The sequence below is a fragment of the Triturus cristatus genome, chromosome 7 (assembly GCF_964204655.1).
Source record: "Triturus cristatus chromosome 7, aTriCri1.1, whole genome shotgun sequence".
In the NCBI taxonomy this organism is placed as follows: domain Eukaryota; kingdom Metazoa; phylum Chordata; class Amphibia; order Caudata; family Salamandridae; genus Triturus; species Triturus cristatus.
Window position 1 is genome coordinate 365,626,441 of NC_140590.1, and position 15,837 is coordinate 365,642,277.

The 15,837-nt window shown below is 44.3% G+C and overlaps 1 protein-coding gene across 1 annotated transcript in view; it reads right to left on the bottom strand.

Moving 5' to 3' along the window:
• Positions 1–15,628, bottom strand: part of LOC146809688 (myocardin-like) — a 205,302-nt gene extending 189,674 nt beyond the window's left edge. The window contains exon 1 of the mRNA XM_085616530.1: positions 14,720–15,628. Within this exon, the coding sequence (XP_085472656.1) occupies positions 14,720–14,774 (55 nt within the window). The 5' untranslated portion in view covers positions 14,775–15,628. The remainder of the gene's footprint in view (positions 1–14,719) is intronic.
• Positions 15,629–15,837: the final 209 nt, after the last annotated feature.

Consider the following 15,837-nt stretch of genomic DNA (forward strand, 5'->3'; position numbering starts at 1 on the left):
GAGAGTGTCATAGCATATGCACTAGCTGGTGGAATACAACACAGAGGTGTGTGGCACTTGGCAGGCAATGGTGGGTGTAACACAGCATTGGGCTCTGCCAGGAGCGCGCTGTGACTCTCAAGTGATGTTTGTCCCCTTTCCAGAGAGTAAAATAAAAAGTATTACACATCCGGCAGTGGATGTGTGTTTTATTAACGGTGAGGGGGGTTTCTTACATAGTTTTGGTCGAATTTTTGTCGAATCCCCTTTGAATGGCTTGGTGTGCATGTGTATTAAATGTGCCCGTCAATAGCTACCCATGTTTGTATAAATAAACGACAAGGGTGTCTATCGGGATTAGGCACGGTAGGGCATCAGACATGTCAGAGCTTCACTAGTGGTGTAAATACATTCCACGTGGATTCATTGTATGCATAGTCGCCTTTTAATGAATATCACTCAAATCGTCATGGTGATAGGTACGTACGGTTTGTCCAGCATGTCCTAGGTGTGTCTATAAATATATATTTTTTAAAAATAATAAAAAACAGTGGCGGGCCCTGGGGATTGGGGTCAAAAGAATATAATTAGGAGACAGGCCCTGGGGGATGGGGTCATCAGGGCCAATAAATTAGAATAAGAAGGGGAACCACACAGCCCCCCTTCTTAAAAAATTAAAATAAATAAAAGACTGGCATCGTGCCGGAGGCCACGCCCCCTCCTTGCAGCACTCTGCAAACGCGCCCCCTGGCGAGTTGTAAGTTGGGGAATTAATTCCTCTTCAATACTGAGGGTCCCTGAGGGCCAACTAGCCCAATAGGCATCTCCAGTATGCGCCAGGGAGCTGCGCTGCAGACAGGTGTTCTGAGGCCAAGCCCCTTTTTACACCTCTCTGCAACGCAGCTCTGTGGCGCTTACTGGAGGTACCTAGTGGTCTAGTTTGACGCTAGGGACCCTTAGGATTCAAGGGGACTTAATCTCTCAACTTAGAACAGCCACAGGGCGCGTTTACACAGTGGTGAAGGGAGGGGACGGGGCCTGAGGTGACGTGTGCAAACACGCACTATGGCACGTTTTAAATTGGGGATATAATTTCCCTTCAATACTGAGGGCCCCTGGGGGCTAACTAGCCCACCAAGTGCTTCCAGTAAGCGCCACTGAGCTGCATTGCAGAGAGGTGGTCCAGGCTGTGCCACTTTTTACACCTCTCTGCAACGCAGCTCTGTGGCACTTACTGAAGGTACCTAGTGGGCTAGTTGGACCCTAGAGACCCTCAGAATTCAAATGAACTTAATCTCCCAACTAAAAACGGACACAGGGCGTGTTTACACAGTGGTGAAGGGAGGGGACGGGGCCTGAGTTAACGTGTGCAAAAACACCCTGTGGCCTGTTTTAAGAGGTAGTTTTAATCCCCCTGCCCTATTATATACTAGGGGCTTACAGAGGAGGTCATGCTAATCACAGGGGGACCCCAACGCATAATGTTCCCTAGTGTATGTAGGTGTTTTCACTGTAAGTGTCTTTTAACATAGCACTGGCTCTAGGACTGGTTAGTCAGAATCAGTTACCACCAGTATCCGTCTGAAAAAGTTGAGGGTACAGGATGATTTTGCAACAAGGATTCTTTCTGCTCTTCTTTTTGTTCTTTCTGCACGTTATCCTTCTTCCTGCACTTTTCTTCATCTTTGAGGACTTCTGTTACTTCTTTCTGCACTTCTTTTTTTTCTTTCTGTGCATTTTTTCTTCTTTCTTCACATGTCCTATCTCTGTAGGCATAGTTAGAAATTAGCATTTAAAAAACCTTTGAAATTCACAGAAAAAACCATAGGTTTCAGGCACGTTATATTTAGGAATTAGCATTTAAAAAACCTCAGAAATTCACTGAAAAAACCATAGGTTTCAGGGGTGTTATAGTTAGCTGGACTTTTCACTTGTACAAAACCATTGAAATTCCCCCGTTATAGTTAGTTCAGCTAACTATAACTCGCGCGCCCACAATGCACTGCTGATGACGTCACATTTTACATCACTCATGACATGGTCAGTGACATCACTCATGACATCACTGATGACATCTCAAATGACATCACTGATGACATCACTGACGACATCATCCTTGTGATAGAGTGGCAGACCTCCTCTCACCCTAATATAACCTTTGATACACACATTCAAAAATAGAGACTAAAATTTTCAAAACAATGGGCATACCAATACCAGTTACAACAACCTCTTCAGTAATCCTAAAATCCACATACACATCCACTCATTCACCAACAGTCCTATACTGTCACTCATACATGTACTCACTCATCATATGTACTCATACACCTATACATCCTGTTACACAATGCCACTCATCCATAGAGTTACTCACACACATAGTCACTCATGCTAATAAAGAATCAAACATACATTTACTTGCATATACAGTTATACACACACCACCACACTTACTTCTACGGAAACTTACACATACTTAGTCTTTTAAACAATCACTTATAGAAACACATACTTATTCATACAGGAACTCTTTCAATCTCTCACTCTCACATATACTCACTTATATACACCAATAGTCACATATACTAGTTTAAAACATATGTAGTTACTCATAAAGACACTATTGAGACAGTCATTCACTCACTAACACACCCATGCACACACTCATCCACCCATACAGTCCTGCACACATGCTGTGTTCAACACATACAAACAGTGAGTCACTCATTCATGCACCTATGCACTACGTAATACCCCCACCGAACCATGCAGACACTCAGACTGATACTCAAAAAACCAACTAATAACCTATATAGACACCCATGTAGCTACTCACCAACCCATGCAGCCACTTATACACAAAGTGAGAGACTGGTACAGATATTTACATATTTAAACATTACTCACTAAGCCATGTATTCACTATGATACAGTCAGTTACACAATCAATTTTTCAAAAAGAAATCATCCATTTAGACACTTATATACCCATTTATTCTTCCATCGACCTTGAGATATACATATATAAAACATATTTAATTTTCAGAAAAACAGACATTCACTGGATGATGTCATCAGTGATGTCATCAGTGATGTCATTTGAGATGTCATCAGTGATGTCATGAGTGATGTCACTGACCATGTCATGAGTGATGTAATATGTGACGTCATCAGCAGTGCATTGCGGGCGCGCGAGTTATAGTTAGCTGAACTAACTATAACGGGGGAATTTCAATGGTTTTGTACAAGTGAAAAGTCCAGCTAACTATAACACCCCTGAAACCTATGGTTTTTTCAGTGAATTTCTGAGGTTTTTTAAATGCTAATTCCTAAATATAACGTGCCTGAAACCTATGGTTTTTTCTGTGAATATATATATATATATATACACACACACACATATACATAAATATATTGTGCATATATATATATCTATACATCGGCACCACATACATACATATATATATGCATATATATCTATATATATATATAATCAATGTTTTTTGTAAAAAATCAAGCATGTTAAAGAATTTTTTGGTCCATTTTTTCTTTGATGGAGAGAACGCATCAGTTTTTTTTCCGATTTCGTTTTTTCTTGCATTTTTAAATTAGATTGTGGGTAGCCTGGAGTTGCAGTAGAAGGCTATTTTGCATTAACATTTTCTCGGAGCGCAAAGAGCGCAATGTTCATTTCCCGCCTGTTGACAGAATTTTACGGAAACTCTCCGAGTTTTTATGTAACTCTGATTCTAAAATTCTGCGAGTTTTGCCCAGGCCTAGGAAAGAGCATTGCCATAATCCATCCGACCAGATACTAGTGTTTGGATTAATTTTGTAGCTATCAAAAGGAAGCCATTGAAAGATATTGCACAACATGCACAGGATCCCACGTCTGGTACCGCATTCTGATGCAGCTTACACTCAGGGGCGGTTCCTCCACATGGACAGAGGAGCATCGCCCCACTGCTTTCTCGCAGTGCGAGTAGCAGAAACAGAAAATGGTATTATCAATATCATTTTATGTTTCTGCTTCTCGCACCATGAGAAAGCAGAAGGGTTTGGTTGGGGGCGGGCGGGTGGGCGGTCTTGCTCTAGGGCAGGGGAGGAGTGGCTTGCCGACCAAACCAGTCACACGCACTCTGCCCTTTTCTCCATGAAGATTGAATGCAGCCTACATGGAGAAAATGGCCTCCCTGTAGACGCCAGTGCTGTCGGCGCCACAGCCAATCACAACACTGCCATTGTAAGTTCATTTTTTAATTTATTCAAAATTAAACTCCCCACCCCGCGCAAAGGTAAGTTGATTTTTTTTTAATTTATTTCAAATTAAACTCCCCCCGCGACTCCTCGTCCCCCCCACCCACAAGTCATGCCAGCCGCGACTGCTTACACTTTCATGGAAAGAGAATTGTCATAGATAATCGCCAGGTTCCTAGCCATGTTAGTGGGCGAAGGAGAGGAGCAGAACTTCATGCATGTTTTCCTCATGACTGACAGGACAGTGGGCAGTGGTGGGCACCTGCTAGGGAAAGCTACATAAAAACTTTATACTTGGGTACAGATGATTAAAATGGGGTCCTGCTGATAACAGCCATGAGAGTATATCCAGACTTTGAAGTGGAAAGCCCTCCTGCATAGGAACCAATTTCAGTAGTTTTCACGAGAAATGCTTTCTGACCACTAAATTAGACACACAGTTATGATTAAGATTTATGATTCAAGGTACACGTCACCAAAATAAGCAAAAATAATCCAACTGTTTGAAGCAGTGTTGACTAAAAGACGTGCGCACCTATTGCTGGTCTAGATGGTGTTTTGATTTCGAAACGTGTTTTTTTTTCTCGAGTTCCAGAATGGACATTCTTTGTACTACTTCACAGCACGCTATTCTTCCTTTAAACCAAAATAAAAATGTTTGAAACCTTATTGACAATGGAAGCTCATCTGAGGGCAAGTGTTCATACCCGACCCAACTCGAGCAACTGGAATCCTCGGCTAGCAGGTTAGAACCCAAACAGGCCTCAATGCCATCCTTAGTTAGGACCATTCAGAACACACCATACACCAGCCCAAAAGGTAATACTTTATTAACGACGATGTCACCTGTGTCCTACTTGTCCAAAATGAAATATTTATGGTTATGACTGTTGAACACCTCCACATTTCATTGTTAACCTCGGGATTTTAACTGCTTGTTTACTTACCTTCAATTCAGTTTTATCATAATTTTCTCAATAAAAAAAAGAATTAATAAAAACGCTCATGACCCTGCAATGCACGTGTTGCCTCGATGCAAATTATTTTGCGCCCTTAAGCCTCTTCCTGCCTGGCCCTGGAATGTTTTGGTGTATTGAGTTCGATGACGTCAGACCATATACAATTGACCTGAGGACCGGGGGTTGATGTTATTTTAACTGACCTCCCACGGCAGGGTGTTATTGGACACACTGCTGTGGATTCCCATTGACCATTCTTGAGGGTTTTTTTTAGATACAAAAACTGTTACGTTTCCCTTTTCTCCAATGATTCTGGTACCATACCATACAATAATTCCGTGCTCATTACATAACTGGAGGAAGAGTTACGAAGCAAGGGGAAACCAGCTGTGGAGTCTAAGAACGACTTCGCGTTCTGCTTACGTCAGATGAGACGGCCTCCCTCAGTGGTCGGCTGAAGGAAACACACAAACTAAATGAATTTATGTTCTTCCTTATTTTTGTGTTTGTATGCTTTTTAAAGGAATAACTAGGAAAGCTTGGGTTGAGGCTGCGATAGTTTTGTGTACTCGCCGTATTTTTAGGAGGGAAGTTACGTTAGGATTGTAGCTGGATTTTTGGAATAAATCTATTTTATTATTTTTAGGCTGATTTTTGCTTTCTATTCTGACATCACATTAACCCAAGATGCGTTGGGCAGTGATAGCCACGCCCAGTGTCATGGCAGCCCGTTAAGCATCACGAAGCTGGGATTTTCCAACTTTCAATGCACAAAAAATTATGGTAAAAAGTGAGCAGTGCAGAAAATGTTTGAACATTTAGAAAAGCAAACCTGTCGATAACCTCAGTTTCGAAAGGTAATTATTAATCATTCGCATTGGGGTTCAGTGTGTGGATAAAAGTGTGGATGGTTCTGTGACACCAGCCATGCTCTTTCACAGGAGAATACTTCCTCCCCTTGTGTGTACTTGGCACAAATCCCCTCCTGGAGTTTGAGGCATGCTCAGAGTGCAACAGCTCTTAAGCTGGCAAACGTAGAGAGAACAAAAGTATATTCACAATTTACGTTTTTTTTGTCTTATGCGTGTACAACGACATTGACCTGATCTGAGAGTCAAAGAGTAGGTACAATCAACATGTGATTCGGTGTTATCCCTGCCAAGGTCACAGACAGCTCTGATGATCTCAGATAAGTCTCTACTGTACTTCCAAATGCCAATCAGGTGTGTAACTGATGCCCTAGAGTATGAGCTTGTACAAAGGGTGCAACGTGGATTCCAATGCACCAACCGTTAAAGAATGAGCTCTGAATTCTAAAATGTACCATATTTCTCAATTGTGTGATCCTGGACAAATCACTCTGTATATCTCTATGCTTCGAATCCATTATCTGTGCTAAATGAGAGTGTTTAAAATAAAATATAATTAATGTAACCCCTATAAAAACAGACAGGAATGTACATTTGATTTTCCAAGATTGTAAACTTTCAATAAGAGCATCGTTATGCACTAAACTGTATACTATGTCACAATGGGATTCAGTGACATGGGTTCGGACATAGGGAGACGTCACTGGAGACTCTGGCACAGAAACTGGAAGAAGGAAATGGAGACACTAGGACATGAAGAGACAGGAAACAAGGGCACTAGGAGAAAAGTTCTTGGGCACCATAAATAGATTATCAAAACAACAGGGAAACATTGACGTTGACACTCAGACAGAGAGGCTGAGGCCCATACACCAATACTGGGATGGGAAACCTAAGAGACTGATACTAGGCTTAGAGTGTGCACAAAGCATAATTGAGACAGGAAAACCAGGAGAGCGACACAGGGGTGTGGTCTGTGCACAGCAACACTGTGAAAGGGGAAGGTGACTATTGCAAGATGGAGAAAAAGACACTGGTATAGAAAAGATTTAAATCGAAGAATTAAACACTTAGGGCCCGATTAAGAGGCTGCCGGTCCACGGACTGCCAGACTCGTGGGGATGAGGCCGTGGCGGTCTCCCACCTGCCCTATTACGATTAAGGCGGTCAGACCATCATAGCCATGCCACAGTCACTAGGGAACTGCCGATCCCTGGTGGTGTTGCTGCGGTCAGGAGGCTGCAATGGTTGTATGACGTTACAACACATGCTTTTACCCCGCATGCTGTTACAATGCAATTTTTTTTCCCTCTTTGCTGTCCGGGGAGCGCTGGAGTTTGGAATAGTATAATTTACTATTCCAAACTGCAGTCTGTGCAACAGTGGTGAAGGTGTTGGAGTTAAATGCCTCATCTTATACCCCCTACAGCAAGCCATTTTCATTGTAATGGCATGCGGGGTTAAAGCATGCGTTGTTATGCATGCGTTGTAATGGTTGTTTCATGGCTGCAATATCCTATGCGGGACCGCCATCGTCCCTCCAAGCATATTAAGAGTTTCTTTTCCGCTGGCAGAGTCATGGAGGTTCCTACTCCATGACCACCGTGGTGGAGAGGAAACAAAGGGGACCCTGCAGGGTCTCCTGTGCCTCCTCCGTATGGTGGTGCTTGCAAAAAGGCACCACTGCATGGACTTAACAGGAGGAAACTCCTTATTTGGTGGGTGGCCCGACCACAGCTTTGGCGGTGTGGAGGTTGGGCGGAAGTCATAATCAGGCCTTTACTCTGTGCTAGAAAGACAAGCATCCTGGAGAGGGAATGATAAGGACAGGTATTGGAAAATGCCAACAAGAATCCTGAAACAGGCAGACGTGAGCACTGGGACAGAAGAGTATGGAAACCAGAACAGTGGAACACTGACACTGGGTCAGCGACACACGGAAAGTGGAACAGGGAGGGACGAGCATGAGTACTGAAAAAGGAAGACAGGGATACCAGCGCACGGTGTCAGAGACACAGATGCCAGGACAGAGTAAAGGATACGTAGACAATGGAATTGGGAGACAATGGAAAGGTAGATAAAGACATTTCTTTTTTTAACAACAAATTTTATTTGGTCATTTTGCAAAACAACAAGCAGTGATCTTGTATTGGCTCGTTGAAGTAGTCCGATAATATGCACATCTATAACCATTTCTATGAATGTAATCAATCCCTGCGGAACATGAAGGTAAAATAAAAAAGGGTTTTTAAACGATATGCAGACAGCGGGCGAGTATCGGAATACAGCACATAATACAGCAGGTGTGAAAAGCCCAGACCAGTGAAACAGTAGTACAAGCATGCAGCAAGAACAAGGATGGCAGATAAAGACATTTTGATACAAAGTCACTCCACTGCAAGACTGAAACTAGGACAGATAGACTCCGCCGTGACTCCCTATCTTTTCTCCTCCAGTCCTCTTTCCAGATGCTTCTGTTCCCCTTGCTGCCCCCATCATTGCTTTGAGACATGTTTCGATTGGCATAAAGCACAGATAACATATTCTATATAACCCAACATAGTCAGTAGGACAGAGCGGCACAGTCTTGGGCAGTAAGACACAGTCACTGGGATATGGGAACACGGACAGTACAACAAATAGACATGGATTTTGGAACACATAGGTATAGGCTTTGGGACAGTGAGGCATAGGGCAACCATCTCAAGAAGACCTAGGGATAACGACACAAGGAAATATGAACATTGAGAAGCAGACACCGGGTGGAGCTATGGATACGGGACAGAGAGACGCACACAGTGGAACAGAGAGAGACGGGGAGCTTGAGGCTAGAGAAATACAGAGAGACGGAGACACTGGGGCAACGAGGCATAACGTTTGGACTCTGGAAGAAGACATAAACCCTGGGACAGGAATAAGGGACATGGACATAGGTACAAGGAGACATGGAGCTTAGAGACTTGAGGACAGAGAAACATTTTAACTGGGACAGGGAGACACAAGTACCAGAATATAGATAGTCACACATCCAAAAAGACATGGACACTGAGAAGGGGTTTTATCATCCAGTAAAATAACAAAATGTAGACACCTGCTAAGCAACATCACAAAATAAAAGTATGGGGAGAGGATGTGGCATTGTGGCTAGAGCTGTCGACCTCGGACCTGGGGAACCAGGTTCGAGAGGATGTAGCCTTGCGGCTAGAGCAGTCGACCTCGGACCTGGGGAACAAGGTTCGAGTCTCGGCAACGACGCTCAACATCCTGTGATTCTGGGCCAATCACTTAATCTCCCCATGCCTAACAAAAATACAAAATGAATGTGTTCATCTGTAATGAAACTGGTACTCATGTAAAGCACTCTGATACCCGATGTCTCGGGTCTAGTTCGCGCTATATAAAACTCCCCCAATTTTTTTTTTTTTTTAAATGGACGGAATGTTGAAACTTTTCAAACACTCAATCCACAGTCACAAATCTGGGTTTAATCCATTGTTATTTTGCAAGCCACGTCACCCCAGCTTGGACCTAGCCATATGCAAATTAGTCATGACCCTACTCCCCATGGGAACAGTCCAGCCCATCCTGCCTGCTAAGCACCAATGCAAAAATAACCAATCCCTGAACTTTTAAGAAACTAAATTAAACATTATGTAGTGAGAAAGGATAGATCAATAGACAATGTTGACGAGTTCTAAGGAAGGACTTTGAAATTGGTCCACGTTTTTACAAAATGTATGTTTTCCTATCAGCACATCAGGAATAGAAGTCTGAATCAAGGGCAGAATTGCCAAGGACATGAGGGAATCAAGAGATCTCAAGGTGCCCCATGTCAGTTGTGAGTAGCTCTTTCAGCCATCTGGCATAGAGTAACTGGAGATTTATGGCACCAGTCTCAATGCCAGACATTTTGACTTGTGGGAATTGTGGAAGTTGAATTTTGCCACCCAGCCAACTCGATTTGGGTGCTCTTCAAGCACACTGAAGGCTCTGAGAAAGAGTGATTTTTGGCCGAGGAGGAAGGGTGATTGGTCAACCTCAAGCATGTTAAATGAGCGTAGTGTTTTACCCCAAAAAGACAACAAAGTACTTTTCAGACTGTCCATTTTAAGCACTTCATATTTTAGTGGGACAGAGCCAAGACTTCTTGGTAATGTTTCCATAACTTTAATTGGGCAGTATCAACATTTTCCAGCAGGTTTATTGCACTTGTTATGGGACAGTGCAGGCACTTCTATGCACGCATATGCAATGCAATCCAGTTGGAAATTACGGGATAGTATCTACATTTATCTGTAGGACTGTAAAACATTTAGTGGGACAGTACAAGCACTTCGCTGTAGGACTGTAAAACGTTTTATAAGAGAGTACCAGCACTTTACACAAGTATTATAAAACATTTAATGAGACAGTACCGGCACTTCTCAATAGGACTGTAAATCATTTATTGGGGCAGTGCCAGCACTTCTCAGGACTGTAAAACATTTAATGGGGCAGTACTAGCACTTATCAGAAGGACTGTAACACATATAATGGAAGCATACACGCAGTTCTAAGAAGGACTGTAAGACATTTAATGGGGCAGTTCCAGCACTTATCAAGACTGTAAAACATTTAATGGGGCAGTCTGAGCACTTATCAGAAGGACTGTAAGACATATAATGGGAACATACCAGAAGTTCTAAGAAGGACTGTAAGACATTTAATGGGGCAGTACCAGCACTTCACTGTAGGACTGTCACCCTTTTAGGGGCAAGTACCAGCACTTCTCAGAAGCACTGTACGACATTTAATAGGACGGTACCAGAACACCTCTGTACGACTGCAACTCTTTTAAAGGCATAGCACAAGCTCTTCTCAGCAGGACTGCTATAGGTTTAAAGTGACAGTACCAGCACGTCTCAGTATGGATTTTGACGTTTTAATGGGATAGTGCTGTCCAGCAGGGCTACTGTACTTTTAATTGGACAGCATCAACACTTCTCAGCAGGGCCCTTAAGTTATGCGGAGAGGATAAACATTTTGCAGCAGGGCTGCTATGCGTTAAATGGGACATTGGTGCGTTTTCTGCGCATTTAATGACACTGTATCAGTACTTGTCTGCAGGTCTATAACCCTGGTAATGTGGCAGTATCAGCAATTCTCAGCTAGGTAGCTATACCTTTAAAAGGCCAATGCCATCACTTCTCAGCTGGGTGGCGATACTTGTAATGGAACCGTGAAAATGCTTCTCAGCAGGGCTGCTGCCCTTTTATTTAAACAGCATCAACACTTTTATATGCACAGAATGGCATTCTCAGAAGACCTAGTCAGGGACGTAATGCAAAATGACAGCCTCCCATGTAGAATGTGGCGAGGGTGTCCTCTAACCCCCTGTATCACAGAAATACATTCATCGGAGAGGTTTTAAGGTATGGGCAAAGTGAGCTCTGTCCGATGGCCCCTGCCTTTCAGGGGGCCCCTGATAGAGCCAGCTCTGTCCTACAGAGAGTCGTGACCAGATGGACTTTAAGAATTGTAAACATAATGTTTTAAATACCGCTTTTCTTTCATTTATTTTTTAATGTGGGTGATGTGTGAGTCCATTGCAGACATTTTGCAGAGAAATGTTGTGTTGATGTTTCATGCAACATCCATAAAAAAGTTTATTTTAGATTGAAACAGGGCCTCACATATGAGAAATGGGAGGGGCGTCACAGAGATTATTTGCAATAATGTTAGCAAGCTGCTGTCGTGTTACAATATTAAAAACAAACATCATTATCCCTGAATGTTAGATGTAACACATTTAGAATTTGGATGAGTGTGTCTGTGCACTGTCAGTGACCTGGCTAAAGAGGGTATGAAAGAGTTGAAATTGGATCATAAATTCAAAGCCATTCTGAAGAGGGGCCTACAAAATACCTTTGGCTCGGGGCCCCCAAAATCCTTAAGATGTCCCTGAAATTCATAGGTCTTTGAGTGACTGCAGGCACCACTAAAGGGTGCCCCTGCCCCAATTAACCCCTCTGCCCATAGGGGCTGTGGGGGCCTGTGTTATGCCCCTGGGTCTTCCAGGTGTTTAACGAGGCATTCCCAGCACTTTGCAGCTGGGTAGAAATGCTATATGTCTAATGAAGAAATCCCAGCACTTCACAGCTGGATAATAATGCTATATGTTTAATGAGGAAGTCCCAGCACTTCGCAGTTGGGTAGTAATGCTATATGTCTAATGAAGAAATCCCAGCACTTCACAGCTGGATAATAATGCTATATGTTTAATGAGGAAGTCCCAGCACTTTGCAGCTGGGTAGTAATGCTAGAGTTTTAATGAGGCATTCCCAGCACTTCGCAGTTGGGTAGTAATGCTAGATGTCTAATGAAGAAGTCTAAGTATGTTGCAACTGGGTAGTAATGCTAGATGTTTAATGAGGAAGTACCAACACTTCGCAGCTGGGTAGTAATGCTACATGTTTAATGAAGAAGCCCCAGCACTTCGCAGCTGGGTAGTAATTCGCAGCTTGGTAGTAATGCTAGATGTTTAATGAAGACGTCCAAGCACTTCGCAGCTTGATAATAATTCCAGATGGTCAATGAGGAAGTCCCAGCATTTCGCAGCTGGGTAGTAATGCTAGATGTTTACTGAGGAAGTCCCAGCACTTTGCAGCTGGGTAGTAATGCTAGATGCTTAATGAGGAACTCCCGGCGCTTCGCAGCTGGGTAGTAATGCTATATGTTTAATGAGGCATTCCCAGCACTTCGCAGTTGGGTAGTAATGCTAGACGTTTAATGAGGCATTCCCAGCACTTTGCAGTTGGGTAGTAATGCTAGATGTTTAATAAGGACGTCCCAGCGTTTTGCAGCTGGGTAGTAATGCTAGATGTTTAATGAGGAAGTCTGAGCACTTCGCAGATGAGTAGTAATGCTAGATGTTTGATGAGTAAGTCCCAGCGCTTCGCAGCTGAGTAGTAATGCTAGATGTTTGATGAGTAAGTCCCAGCGCTTCGCAGCTGAGTAGTAATGCTAGATGTTTGATGAGTAAGTCCCAGCGCTTCGCAGCTGAGTAGTAATGCTAGATGTTTAATGAGGACGTCCCAGTGCTTTGCAGGTGGGTAGTAATACTAGATGTTTAATGAGGCATTCCCAGCACTTCGCAGTTGGGTAGTAATGCTAGATGTTTGATGAGGAAGTCCCAGCACTTCTCAGCTGAGTAGTAATGCTAGATATTTAATGAGGACGTCCCAGGGCTTCGAAGCTGGATAATAATGCTAGCTGTTTAATGAGGAAGTTCCAGCGCTTCGCAGCTGGGTAGTAATGCTAGATGTTTAATGAGGAAGTCCCAGCACTTCGCAGATGGGTAGAAATGTTAGATGTTTAATGAGGACGTCCCAGGGCTTCGAAGCTGGATAATAATGCTAGCTGTTTAATGAGGAAGTGCCAGCACTTCGCAGCTGGGTAGCAATGCTAGATGTTTAATGAGGAAGTCCCAGCACTTCGCAGCTGGGTAGTAATGCTAGATGTTTAATGAGGCATTCCCAGCACTTTGCAGTTGGGTAGTAATGCTAGATGTTTAATGAGGACGTCCCAACACTTTGCAGCTGGGTAGTAATGCTATATGTTTAATGAGGAAGTCCCAGCACTTCGCAGTTGGGTAGTAATCCTAGATGTTTAATGAGGAAGTCTCAGCACTTCGCAGGTGGATAGTAATGCTATAGTTTAATGAGGAAGTCCCAGCACTTCGCAGCTGGGTAGTAATGCTAGATGTTTGATGAGGAAGTCTCAGTGCTTCGCAGCTGGGTGGTAATCCTAAATGTTTAATGAGGAAATCCCAGCACTTCGCAGTTGGGTAGTAATCCTAGATGTTTAATGAGGAAGTCTCAGCACTTCGCAGGTGGATAGTAATGCTAGATGTTTAATGAGGAAGTCCCAGCACTTCCCAGCTGGGTGGTAATGCTTTTAGAGGGGTAGTAGCACTTCACAGTTGGGTGGCTGGTCTTTTAATGGGACAGTACCAGTACTTCTCAGCTGAGTATCTATATTTTTAGAGGCACTGCACCAATACATCTCAACTGGGTGGCTATGCTTTCAATGGGACAGTACCAGCACTTCACAGCTGGGTAGCTCGACTTTATGTGGGGCAGTCGAACTTCTCAGCTTGGTGTCTTTTATTTCAATTGAAAAGTAACGGGACTTCTTAGCTGATGAACGACAGTATAGAGGCACAGTACCAGCACTTTTGAGAATGGCTGGCCATGCTTTCAATGGGGAAGTATTAGCACTTCATAGCTGGGTAGCTATGCTTTTGGTTGGGTAGTAACCTTCTCGGCTGGCTGGCTCTTCTTTCTCTCAGTGGGACAGTACCATCACTTCGCAGTTAAGTACCAATATACTCAGGTGCTCGGTACCAGAACTTTTCAACCGGGTGACTACGTTTCAATGCGTCAGTACCGGCACTTCGCAGCTTTGCTTTGAAAGGTGGAGTGCCACTACACCTCAGCTCAGAAGTTGAACCATCACTTCTCAGATCGTAAATATTTGGTCGCCATAGGTTAAAATACCATGAGACAAAGCATCTGTGTTAGTATTTTTACTTTCAAAGCACTAGCAACACCCGAGAGTCCTAGATAAACCTCACATGGGCACTTGTGCGACGAGGGTGGGGGAGACACTTACCTGAGCGGAACTTGCTGCGGATCAGCATGGAGCGCTCCGAAGCGAGCAGCGTCATCTTGGCCGGTATTCCAGGCGCACTCCGTGAGAGAGGGTCGTGGAGAGACGTGGCGGCAGCCCCTCGGGTGGCGAGTACGCCCGGTGAGAATAAATCCAGTGGGGGCGCCCGTGCAACAACAAAAAATAAAAATTACAAACTTCTAGCTCCTCGTGCAGCCAGTTTTGATAGAACGGCCTTCTAAAGGCTGCTTCTTTTTAGTGGTTAAGGCCCCCACAGCGAAGAAGTGGTCTTACAAACAGATAGTTTTCCCCCCTAAATTGTCTCGTAAACCAGTGATGTTTATTGTCTTTGTTGCAGCTCCGTTGTGTTTCTTTTCCCGCTTCCCCTGCGTAGTGTTGAGGTGGTCCGTGTAAGCCTGTCTTGTAGAGGGGAGTCCTGCTGCGGTGTAAGGGGTTTCCCAGACTTTAGCCTGTGTCTTGTCGATGGCGTTGGGGGGGCCAGGCGTAGGCCTCTGTGGCGTGAAGATTTCCTTGACGTTGGCAGGAGTATTGTCAATGCTGTTGACTTCGTTGTGTTTGGGGGTCTCCCTGTTGCCTGCCTGAGCCTTGTTGGTGATAACGGGATTACAGAAATAACTGGTCTCCTTCAGGTAACGAGGGATGGGAAGAGCAGGTGGAAGAGAGACAGAGAGAGAGAGAGAGACAGAGAGGAGAGCGCCACAGAGAGGCAGGAAGAGAGATGACTTAATGGCAACTGAGGATTCCAAGCATCCGAGCCCTATGCGGGGGGCAGAACCCACCGTCACTAAGTGGGAGAGGCAGCCGGGGACCCCTCTGTCTCATCCTCCACTCTGAGTGTCTCTCTCTGGTCCAGGCCCCTGTCCCTCCCCCTGCCAGCACACTCCCTCCTTCATAACCCAGCTGCCCCCAGTCTTCCATGTGTGATAAAATGCCATCTGCTTTGACACTTGACACCCACAGTTAGGAGGCTGGCATGCGGTGCTGGATCAGCAGGGGCCATGCTCGCTCCGCGCAGCCCTCCCAGGCACGGCAGCCCCCAGCAGTGCCCCGGGACGCTCTCACACAAAGGACGCGTAGTGCCAGCAGCCGCCGCCGGGCCT